Source organism: Narcine bancroftii, chromosome 5 (assembly GCF_036971445.1).
Source record: "Narcine bancroftii isolate sNarBan1 chromosome 5, sNarBan1.hap1, whole genome shotgun sequence".
In the NCBI taxonomy this organism is placed as follows: domain Eukaryota; kingdom Metazoa; phylum Chordata; class Chondrichthyes; order Torpediniformes; family Narcinidae; genus Narcine; species Narcine bancroftii.
The window spans coordinates 92,633,843-92,646,466 of NC_091473.1; the positions used below are offsets into that span (position 1 = coordinate 92,633,843).

General features: G+C 40.7%; 1 protein-coding gene across 2 annotated transcripts in view; it reads left to right on the forward strand.

Annotated features, from left to right (window-relative positions):
* Positions 1 to 11,963: 11,963 nt before the first annotated feature.
* The window catches only part of LOC138763717 (3',5'-cyclic-AMP phosphodiesterase 4B-like), a 687,345-nt gene continuing 686,684 nt past the window's right edge, over positions 11,964 to 12,624 (forward strand). For both annotated transcript variants that reach the window (XM_069938355.1, XM_069938353.1), the window contains exon 1: positions 11,964 to 12,111. Coding sequence is in view for 1 of the 2 variants with exons in the window: in XM_069938353.1 (XP_069794454.1) it covers positions 12,064 to 12,111 (48 nt within the window). In the remaining variant the exon portion in view is untranslated. The remainder of the gene's footprint in view (positions 12,112 to 12,624) is intronic.

Genomic DNA, 12,624 nt, shown 5'->3' on the forward strand with positions numbered 1-12,624 from the left:
GCCATAATCAGCCCTTCTAGTCCACACCGATTTACGTGAAACTCCACTAGTTCCATCTACCCACTCCCTTGCCCATAACCCTCCAACTCCCTCACATCCATGTACTCATCTCACCTCCTCTTAAATGACAATTTTAAAAAAATCTGTTCCCTCCCTCCCAACAGCAATTCATTTTTCCTTACTTTTTATTCATAATTTGACAAATATTTGAACTGGCACTTTCTGGTTCAATCATTCTTCCATCTGATATGTAATGAGGCTGACGATGAGGGTCATGCAAAGTCCCTTGCCTTGTTCCTGTGGACCCCAGGCCTGCTAAAGTCACAGCACAGAAAGAGCTCGTCTTTCAGTGACAGTCAATGCAAGACTTCACCAACAGTCTAGAGAACACACACACAACCGATCCTTCCTGCTGCATGAACAAAACCCAAAATAACAACAGTCTGCAGCTCAAGCCAGAGTCCACATGCTCTGGTAACACTGAGGCAAGATGACAGATAATGTTAGAGAAGCTGTATATAGCTACAACCTCTGCCAGATCCTACCTTGGTGTGGGTAGGAAACTCCAATGGTTGTGAATACATTGTACATCCACTCACAGCATCTTTTACTCTCTTTAGCAACTTGTTGTCCAAATTAATTTAGCATTGTGAAAAAGACATGGAAAAGATTAATCAGAAATGTAATTATAGAAATCAACGAACCACAAAATTTGAGAAAAAGATGGTGAAAATTCCATGAATTTTAAAAATTAAACTTTTTTTAGGCATACAGGTAACAGGCCCTTCTGGCCCACGAGTCTCAATTATACCCAATTAAGCTACAACCCCACTATATTTTGAACAGTGAGAGGAAACCAGAGCTCTCAGGGATAACCCACGCAGACAGGAGGAGAACATACAAACTCCTTACGACAGCTCCGGATTTGAACCCCAGTCACTGGCGCTGTAATGCTAATGCTCACCAAAATTTTCCATTTTGAGGCAAAAGTAGGAAGTGACCCTGAAAGAATTATGATTGTACTGGAAAAAGGAGTAAGTTTGGTAGAGTTGGGAGTTGGGAACCCAGGACTGGAACAAATTGTTACAGAAATCCAATGAAGTGGACGTCCTGTGGGGATCTGAATAGATTCCTGTTGTGAATCTTTTTATTTCAAGGAATTGAGTGGAATCAAAGAAGAAGTTCAAATTGTCAGCTGCAATTAATTGCTGTAAAACAAACTATTAGTTCTTCATTCGAGTCTGGATCAGTAGGTCTTCCTCGCTGTTCTTTATAAGTACTATCAAATAGTGTGCCTGCAGCTTCTACAGGTGTAGAATTACATTAGTATTCCATATTCATTCTCTTCTATCCATTGCCAATGTTTGTATAAACCCACCTAAATCTTAATCCATCATGTGCAGAATCATTTTTTCCAATTTATTCCTTGTCATCCTCCAATTCCCTTGAACCATAACTTAATTAAAACTAGTGTCCTCATCTTCTTGTGCTTCTTCATTTTTCTTGTACTTGCTGCTCCTTCGAGAATTACTTTAATTTCCACCAGATCCATTCACTAGACTCCCTCCCAATCTATATCCCTTCTTGTTGGTGCTTTGATTTTTGACGGCCCGCATTTTTCACCAAAGTTTTATTTACTTACCTTAGACTTTTCTATGATGGTTTGAAAGAGTCATATGCCCATCACCCCACCTAAAAAAAAGAAACATTTTAAATATGAATTTATGTTGTTAATGGCAACACAATCAACTCTGATGTCCACACGCACATGTTTTATAGTACCGAAGCAGGAATCATGATCGGCAATACTCTTGATGTTCTTATTATCTGCAACCATGGGGTCTGGATCCATTTATAGTGCCACATACATTGGTTTGTTTAATACCATTCTTATAAAATCAGATAAAATTGCAAATGGACTGTGATATTCTGTTTATCCAATGCATCTTTGGGTGATAATGCTTTAAAGCAATTATGCAGAAAAGGTTTAAACTTTTAAGTTTCATTAGAATAACCAATCCCACTTCATGTGTATGATGGTAAACAAATTTATGGTTTCTCTTGTGGATTCCATGTACAAATAAAAGGTCACCTTATCTCAGGAAGGATGTTCTTGCAATGGAGGGAGTGCAGAGGCGATTCACCAGGCTGATACCTGGAATGGCAGGAATGACTTATGAGGAAAGATTGCGCAAATTGGGATTGTACTCGCTGGAGTTTAGAAGATTGAGAGGGGATCTCTTAGAGACCTATAAAATTCTGGCAGGACTGGACAGAATGGATGTAACCAATGGTGGGGGAGTCCAGAACCCGGGGCCATGGTTGGAGGATAATAGGCAAACCATTTAGGACCGAGATGAGGAGGAATTTCTTGACCCAGAGGGTGATGAATCTGTGGAATTCATTGCCACAGAGGACAGTAGAGGCAAGTTCATTAAATCTATTTAAGAGGGAATTAGATCTATTTCTTCAGTATAAGGGTATTAAAGGTTATGGAGAGAAGGCGGGGATGGGGTACTGAACTTTAAGATCAGCCATGATCTCGTTGAATGGCGGAGCAGGCTCGAAGGGTCGAATGACCTACTCCTGCTCCTATCTTCTATGTTTCTCTGTTTTTTCTATGAATTCATAGTTGGCATCCTTCATTCAGAGGTTGCTAGAAGGTCATCCATCGTCTTTGTGCTTGATGTTCATGAAGATCATCCCGCTCCATAGATTCCATCATTCATTTCATCAGCATTGGCCTTGCGCTACATTCTTGGAAGTAGTGTTTTGAATGAGATGTTAAAGGGAGACCCTGACTGCTGCTCTAAGTGATGTAAATGGTCTCCTGATACCATCTGAACCAAGACGTTCTGCTGGTGTTCCCACAAATATCCATCCTTCAACCACAAATTTTTTGCTGTTTATGAGACTTTACCTTTTTTGCAAAATAGTTAAATAGTTCTTCTTTATCCACATGACCACAATGACTACATCATTGAATTCATTAGTTGGATATGCTATGAATGTGAGCATTTCACACGAGATGTGCTGCAATTTAATACAAAATTTTGCCTTTTACTGATGTTATATGTGCTTATTGTATTTTGTATTTGTGTACAAGAGTTAATATATATTTAAATATCACACATTCAATCACATTTTAAAGGTAACTGTGAATGAGATCGAGGGGTTCTGTGAACGAGATAAAAGCTCTTGGATGGTATTTTAGCTCGCAGGTGTTAGGGTGATCGAGTCCACAACAATCTGGAGGGGGAGGGTGAGCAGCCAGATGTCGTGGTCCATGTGGGGACCAATAACATGGATAGGAGTAGTGATGAGGTCCTGAAGAGGGATTATAGGGAGTTAGGTAATAAGTTAAAAAGCAGGTCCTCAAGGGTGGTAATCTTGGGATTGCTTGTCTGTGCCACACCCAAAGAAAAGGTAGGAATAGGAAATTGTTTCAGGATGTTATGTCTTGCTTGAGTTTGGAGAAAATTCAATATAATATTAAAGAGATCACGGTTGAACTTGACAAGATATGGGGCCTATTCATGGACTATTATCAAAATTTTATTACTTAGGCAGGGATGCTCTGGCGGGGTTTCTATCTGATGTCCAAGAGCTGATACTCGATTCTTTACAATTTATTTGCTGGCGACTGTGTTTAGTGGGAGAGGTTCATTTTTTTTCTTTTTTTATTTTGTTCTTTATTTTTTTCTACAACTAGATTGATCTATTTAGATAATCACAATGTATTGTTACGAGCCCAAAGTACCCCAAAATCCAGCAGCAATAGACATTCACCAAGACGAGTAGTTACTTAAAACAAAAGTTGTCTTTAATTATCTTTAAATCTGAAAACAGAATCAAACTTTAACTTATCTCTATTAACTTAACTAGCTTAACCCCCTTCTCATTCTAAGTGCATGTGTATGTAATATGTGTGTAAATGTAAGAAAAGTTCTTTAGTTCACAGATCAATCTCACTTCTCATTCTTCCAAGTTCTCTGGTTTCAGGCAATTCTTATACTGTGCACAGAATTTAACATGTATAAAGTTCACCAGGCTTTGGTGCTTGGAAGGTAAATGTTTACTGCTCAGGAAGGTTCATGTAGGTTTGCAGAGAGAGATATGTGCTATTCCAGGTACTGAGGTACCACCATTAGTCACCTCAATGTCTTGCTGATGAAACTTGCCCCATCAGGGTTCTCCAGATGATAACCTCTTTCTTTCAGGCTACTACAGAGTTCCTTTCTGTTCCACTTATTCCAAGAGAAACATCAGGCAGATAGCACTTCTAGCCATCCACCACTCAGTTCCAACTCAGTTTCAGTTCCAACAAGCTTCTCCTAGCTGACACTGTTTCAGCTGTGTGTCTCTCTCTCTCCATTTGAGATTCCAACTCCCAGCCACATGTCCTTCTCTCTCTCACTTGCAAAACTCCTCCTTCTCCAGCAAACAATAGGAGTCATTCTTCTGCTCCCATCTGTTGTTTTAGGTAAACAAACCTCTCAATGACCTTTGAGTGAGCACTTTGCAGAGGTCAGAAGTCTTGTAAAAATGTCCAACACAGATGATCTGACTCCTCCAAGACAATGGTCTATTCATTTCATGACATCATTTCAATTAACACCTACTTGTGAAATGTGCATGGTATTCTCCATAGTTTCTGTAAAGTTACTGAATATGAATTCTTCAGTATTTCAAAAAAGATCTGTTTTAAGTGTGTGTATTTATGTAACCTACTCTAATTTTAGCAATTTATTTCCCAAAAAACATTTCCAAATATTCCATCACAGTATATCTCAATGTTAAATAGGAGGTGAAATTCTCATAAGAATGTTTAATTTTATTTTGCGAATTATATAAGAATGTATAATTTATATATGACTTATAATTTATATATAATTTTTATAATATAATATAATTTATATATAATATATATAATATAATTTATATATAATGTATAATTTATATATAATTTATATAAAAGCTAATTACTTAATATCTAAACAATATATACATGTAATATTTCTCTCCATCAAATTAATAAGAATATTTTTTTTTAAAAGGAAGATGTGGCAGATGAACGTGTGGCTGAAGAGTTGATGCAGGGGGTAGGGGTTCCGCTTTGTGGATCATTGAGATCTCTTCAGGGGAAGGTCTGACCTGTACAAAATGAATGGGCTGCACTTGGACCAATATCCTGGTGGCCAGGTTTGCTAGAGTTGTTAGGGAAGGCTTAAAGGGCAGAAGATCAAAAGCATAATGCTCTGTGTTCTGAGTTTGTGAGGAAGGACAGGCAGGGGACAAAACATAAATGTAGCCAGTTAGAGGGTTTGAATGTATCTATTTAAACACAAGGAGTTTTAGGAATAAAGGGGAAGAACTTAGAGCATGTATCATTATGTGGAACTATGATGTTGTGGCTGTTACTGAGACTTGGCTGGAGTAAGAACAGGATTGGCTGATGTAGCTAGTGGGGTTTAGGTGTTTGAAAAGGTATAGGATAGGAGATAAGGGAAGGGGGCAGTAGCATTACAGGTCAGGGATAGTATCATGGCTATAGAAAGGGAGGCTGAAGAGGGAGTGTCCACTGAGTCAGTGTGGGTGGAAGTCAGAAATAGGAAGGGAGCAATCACTGTGCTGGGAATAGCCTATAGGCCCCTCCAATAGATCTTGGGACACTGAGAAGTAGATAAGCAGGTTGATTTTGAATGATGCAGGAAATAACTATGGGTGATTTCAACTTCCCTAATATTGACTGGCACCTCCTTACTACGAGAGATAGATGGGGCTGAATTTGTCAAGTATGTCCAAGAAGGATACCTTACACACTGTATGGACTGGCTGACTAGAGGAGAGGCCATACTGGACCTAGTAAGGTGGTGGATCTCTTGGTGGGGGAGCATTTTGGTGAGAGTGACCACAACTCCCTGAGCTTTAGCATAGCCATAGAACAGGATAAAAGCAGATTAATTGGAAAACTGCTTAATTGTGAAAGGGCTAATTATGATGGGATGAGGCAGGAGCTAACAAGAGTAAATTGGAAACAGATGTTCAAGGGAGAAAGCATAGAATTAATATGGAGGAAGTTTAGGGACAATGAAAAGTTGGTAGGAAAAGGGAACTATGGTTGATGAAACAGGTAAGGCAGCTAGTCAAGAGGAAGAAGGAAGTATACATTAGATATAGGAAACAGGAATGGCTCATGAGAAGTATATGGGAAGCAGGAAGGAGCATAAGAAAGGATTTAGGAGAGCTCAAAGGGGGCATGAGAAAGCCTTGGCATGTTGGATTAAAGGGAACCCCAAGGCATTCTATGCATATGTGATGAACAAAAGGATAACAAGAATGAAGGTGGGGTGGGGCAGGATGATCAAGGAGGCAACATGTGCCTGGAGATGGAGGACATTGGGGAGGTCATAAATGAATACTTTGCTTTAGTATTCACAAGAGAAAAAGGACCTTAATCAGGGTGAGGTTGGAATAGAACAGGCTTATGTGTTGGACAATGTTGAGATTAAGGAAGAGGATCTTCCTTAGAAACATTAAGATTGATAAGATCCCAGGGCCAGACGCGATACACCCCAGGTTACTCTGGAGCAGTCACTATGATCCTGGATCCTTTTTGGCCATGGGGGATGTGCCGGAGAATTGGAGAATTGCAAATGTAGTCCCCTTGTTTAAAATGTAATAGGTAGAATCTTGGGAATTATAGTCCAATGAGTCTTATGTCAGTGGTGTGCAAACTATTGGAAAGGATTCTTAAGGATAGGATCTATGAACATTTGGAAAAGTACAGTCTACTCAAGGATAGACAGCATGGCTTTGTGAAGGGAAAGTCATGCCTCATGAGCTTAATTGAGTTTTTTGAGAAGTTAAAAGAAATTGATGAGGATAAGGAGGTAGATGTTTTTCTCATGGATTTTAGTAAGACATTTGACAACATTCCTCACGAAGACTCATCCAGAAAGTCATGAGTCATGGGATTAGTGGAACATTGGCTGTGTGGATAAAAAATTGGCTTGCAGGTAGAAAGCAGAGAGTAGTAGCAGAAGGGAAGTAAACTTGCTGGAGGTCAGTAACTAGGGGAGTACTGAAAGGATCTGTTCTGAGATCCCTGCATTTTGTGATATTTATAAATGTTCTGGATGAAGAGGCGGAAGGATGGGTCAGTATGTTTGCGCATGATACAAAGGTTGTAGTGACATAGCTGGGGGGGGTGGGTATAAGGGGATCGACCATTCCCCCCTGAGTACATTTGTTCTGTATGCTCACTAGTCACTCATTGATGTAAGCTCCCTGCTGATTGGGCACATTCAGCCCTTCAGCTATTAGCTGGCATAGATTGGAGATTGCATGCTGCGCATGTGTGAATTGCCATGGACACAAGGCGCAAAATAATATTTGATTTATGTTCAAAGTAAATCAGGGAGCTGTGAGTAAAATATTTTATTTAAAAACTGAATTCAGTGGATGAAAATTGTGCCCACAGATCAGGTAGGCTGAGGGGAGGGTTCATCGTTGGGTATTGGGAGCTCCACTGTGTGGTAGGCCAAGGGAAGGGTTCAGAGCCGGTGCTTCGTAAGTTCCAGTATGCAGTTGGCTGAGAATAGTGTTTGGAGACAGGGCGTTGGAAGCTCCGGTGTTCAATAGGCCGAGGGAAAGGTTCAGAGTCGGGCATCAGGAGCTCCAGTGTACAGATGTTTGAGGGGAGGTTTTGGTGTCAGGCATTGTACAATTTCTTCATTGCTTAAACCCATCCAAATTTTATGTTTAACATGTAAAATAGTTAAATAACACACCGGTTTTTATTATGTTTTGATTTTAAATACAGGTAACAATTCTTTTCTTCTTTGGCTTGGCTTCGCGGACGAAGATTTATGGAGGGGGTAAAAGTCCACGTCAGCTGCAGGCTCGTTTGTGGCTGACAAGTCCGATGCGGGACAGGCAGACACGGTTGCAGCGGCTGCAGGGGAAAATTGGTTGGTTGGGGTTGGGTGTTGGGTTTTTCCTCCTTTGCCTTTTGTCAGTGAGGTGGGTTCTGCGGTCTTCTTCAAAGGAGGTTGCTGCCCGCCAAACTGTGAGGCGCCAAGATGCACGGTTTGAGGCGATATCAGCCCACTGGCGGTGGTCAATGTGGCAGGCACCAAGAGATTTCTTTAGGCAGTCCTTGTACCTTTTCTTTGGTGCACCTCTGTCACGGTGGCCAGTGGAGAGCTCGCCATATAACACGATCTTGGGAAGTACAATTATGTACTTCCTTTAAAACTCTATCTTCCTTAAGTTCCTCGTGTTTTGATATTAAATACACAATGAAAGTGTAAAATGAATTTAAAATGATTTGGTATGCACATCTTAAATTCTTTTGTGCACTGGTTGGAAAACGTGCATGCACATACACATAGCTCTGAGGGAACAGTGGTTGTGGCACCTGTTTTATGTGCTTGCTCCCTCGAATGTTAAAACCTAGCTATGCCCCTGGAAGGTTGGAAGAGTTGTGGATGGAGCTGAAGGTTGTTGAAGGTTACAAAAGGATTCACACAGAATGCAAAGTTGGGCTAAGAAGTGCAGATGGAGTTCAATCCGGATAAGTGTGAGATGATGCATTTTGGAAGGACAAACCAGAAGGCCAAGTACAGGGTTAATGGTTGGTTACTTGTGGATGAATAGAGAGTCCTTTGGGTTCAAATCCAGACATCCCTCAAATTTACGGCACAGGTTGATAGGATAGTTAAGGAGGCCTATGGGATGGTGGGCTTCATTAATAAGAGTCATGTTGCAATTCTATAAATCTCTGGTGTTCAGTTTTGGTCACTTCATTATAGGAAAGGTGTGGAAGTTAAAGAGAGGGTGCAGAGGAGATTAACCAGTAAGTGGCTAGGATTGGAAAATATGTCTTAGAGGCTAGGTTAGCAGAGGTGAGATTTTTTATTTTGGAGTGTAGAAGGATGAGAGGAGACTTAATAGAGATCCTCAAGATTATGATAGGCATAGATAGGATAGACCATCAATGCCTTTTTTCCCCAGGACAGGAATAGCAAACACCAGAGCCCATATGTAGAATATGAAGGGAGGGAAGTTTAGGGAAGACATCCGGGGTAAGTTTTTTTTAATGAAGAGAGTTCTGGGTGCCTGAAATGCCTTGCCAGGGATGGTGGTGGAGGCTGAAATACCAGGAGGATTTAAGAAACACCAGCAGTATTTAATAATCACCTGGATAAGCACATGGATGAAAGGAAAATAGTGTTACAGGGTAGGGAGGGTTTAGTATTTTTTTTAAGGAGTATGTGGGTTGACACAATATTGAGGGCTGAAGGACCTATACTGTGCTGTAGTGTTCGAAGTTACAAAACCAACTTATTTGTTTAATGTATTTCACAATTTATTCCAATGCTCTTTATAGTCACAGATTCTTTGAGCATATATTTTTAAAGGAATTAACAAACCTATTCACTGAACATTTTTAAAATGAGCTGGCTCTCTTACTATAGACTCAATGAACTAATTTCAGAATTTATATTATTTAAAATTTATAAATCCAATTTTGTTCCAGCGTAGGATGGAGAACAGAACCATAAAGCAAAACTGCAATTATTCAACTGAATGAGCTTTTTTTTAAAGTATCTCTTCCTGAAAGATTTGTTATTAGTCAAAAAGGCGATAGCAGTTTGGGTAGAAAGTACAACATCAGTGATTATTTCTGAGGGACTGTTTCATCCTTCTTCAACATTCTACTCAAGCAGTCTCTTAGGATCTAGGCTGACTTGTTTCCACTCGACTTCTGTGAATTCTGAGAAGGCCAATGACACCCATGTGAGATCAACAGACTATGGCACAGATAGGTTGAGCAGGTACATAGTTTAAGAGGCTGAGCTTGGTTGCTGTATGTTCCCAATGTATGAACTCCAAATTTTCAATGCCATCCTCAAGGTTCCTTCTCTATTTCAAATGGTTATAGTCCAGGTTTTCCCATGACTCAGTAAGAATGTTGCAGTTTTTTTTCAAGAAAAAAACTGAAACCCTCCCTCATAATTCTCTATTTTTTTCATCCATGTGAAGAGTCTCTCAAATGCCCCTATTATTCCAGCCTCCACCATCATCCTGGCAATGAATTCCAGGCATTCACAACTCTCACTGGATTTGTGTTTATCTTTAGTTTAACGTTAAACTATATTTCTATTATAAAAAGTGTCTTAGTAAATTATAGAGTTAAAATATTGTATCTATATTCTTAGTAAGTTAGCTGTAGTTTGGTACAAGGTCACACACAGGTCACAGCACATTTATAGAGAACCATTGTTTTCTGAGAAGAGTGTTCATTCTCGGAGTTAACGTGTCTTGGACAGACAGAGCTAACGGATTTCAAATGGGTCTTGTCTGAGTTTGTGAATTTATTGCGGAATAGCCACTTGGTTTAACCCTTGTCTGGGTTTGTGAATTTATTGCGGAATAGCCACTTGGTTTAACCCTTGTCTGGGTTTGTGAATTTATTGCGGAATAGCCACTTGGTTTAACCCTTGTCTGGGTTTGTGAATTTATTGCGGAATAGCCACTTGGTTTAACCCTTGTCTGGGTTTGTGAATTTATTGCGGAATAGCCACTTGGTTTAACCCTTGTCTGGGTTTGTGAATTTATTGCGGAATAGCCACTTGGTTTAACCCTTGTCTGGGTTTGTGAATTTATTGCGGAATAGCCACTTGGTTTAACCCTTGTCTGGGTTTGTGAATTTATTGCGGAATAGCCACTTGGTTTAACCCTTGTCTGGGTTTGTGAATTTATTGCGGAATAGCCACTTGGTTTAACCCTTGTCTGGGTTTGTGAATTTATTGCGGAATAGCCACTTGGTTTAACCCTTGTCTGGGTTTGTGAATTTATTGCGGAATAGCCACTTGGTTTAACCCTTGTCTGGGTTTGTGAATTTATTGCGGAATAGCCACTTGGTTTAACCCTTGTCTGGGTTTGTGAATTTATTGTGGAATAGCCACTTGGTTTAACCCTTGTCTGGGTTTGTGAATTTATTGCGGAATAGCCACTTGGTTTAACCCTTGTCTGGGTTTGTGAATTTATTGCGGAATAGCCACTTGGTTTAACCCTTGTCTGGGTTTGTGAATTTATTGTGGAATAGCCACTTGGTTTAACCCTTGTCTGGGTTTGTGAATTTATTGTGGAATAGCCACTTGGTTTAACCCTTGTCTGGGTTTGTGAATTTATTGTGGAATAGCCACTTGGTTTAACCCTTGTCTGGGTTTGTGAATTTATTGCGGAATAGCCACTTGGTTTAACCCTTGTCTGGGTTTGTGAATTTATTGTGGAATAGCCACTTGGTTTAACCCTTGTCTGGGTTTGTGAATTTATTGTGGAATAGCCACTTGGTTTAACCCTTGTCTGGGTTTGTGAATTTATTGTGGAATAGCCACTTGGTTTAACCCTTGTCTGGGTTTGTGAATTTATTGTGGAATAGCCACTTGGTTTAACCCTTGTCTGGGTTTGTGAATTTATTGTGGAATAGCCACTTGGTTTAACCCTTGTCTGGGTTTTCTATGAGGTTGCACAATCCACTGAGTTACTCCAGCAGATATTTTGTTGCTCAAGATTCAGTCTACTGACTGATGTTGCTTGCCTATTACCTCTGAGGGACTTTGACAGCATTGGGAGTGAGAGATGACAGGTAGTTGAGGGCAAGGCAGTGGGTAAATCTGTTCTGGAAACAGGATTTTGGATCACAGAACGAGAGCAAACAAAAATGGTTTAATTGAGTGTAAACATGAGTATTTTGGATGATATTTCAGGTTGTCTGCATTTTTTTTCATATCTGGAATATCACAGATACTATTTTGTTTTCTAAATTCATAAACATTTAAAAGTAATGCTTTTAGGACTTTGAACTGCAGCCGCGAGATTGCGTTTATCATGACGACGTTATTACGTCATGAGTTGGCATTAACATGCATATACACTGGTTAAAGACGGGAGCAAAGATTGTTGGAACATGAATGCCAGTATTGTGAAATTTTATATGATGGTAAACAGAAATGTTACTTTTTAAGTCCATATTTTACCACTTTTTTACAAATGGCAAGAAAATCAGGAGAAGTTGGCTGTGCTATTCACCAAGCACAGGTAAGGTATTGACTGCAAACTGTTTTTAAGTGAAGATCGTAGCTGTTTTCAGGTGCTTTCTCTGCCAGGAATGCACCTGGTGAAGCGAATTCAGACCTGTGGAATGGTTGTTCAGGTGGCCAGCACTGAAAGTGCAGCGCTGGCCACCTGAAAGGGACAGCTGCATGGGAGGCGCCTCAGAGCGCACTCTGGCTCCTGTCCCTTTGGGTTGTTAGGGTTGGGGCGGCTGGTGTGGGCTGTCAGCGCTGGGGTGGCTTGCGCTGGCCGCCCCAACCTTGACAGCCCGCGCCAGCCAACCCAGTGTCTTGTGCCGGGGGGAAGCGGGGAGGGGGGCTGTCAGGCGCTCGCCAGCTGATTGTCATTCCCTTGGTCGCTGCATTCAGGTGCCTGGGGGGACTTCAGTGCTCTGGCGATTATCCCTCCCGGAGGAGGGTTACAAAGTGTGCCTCGCAGGCGCCTCTTGTGCTTTCAGGTGGCCTCCTGACAGCTGCATAGGGGTAGAATATGCAGCTT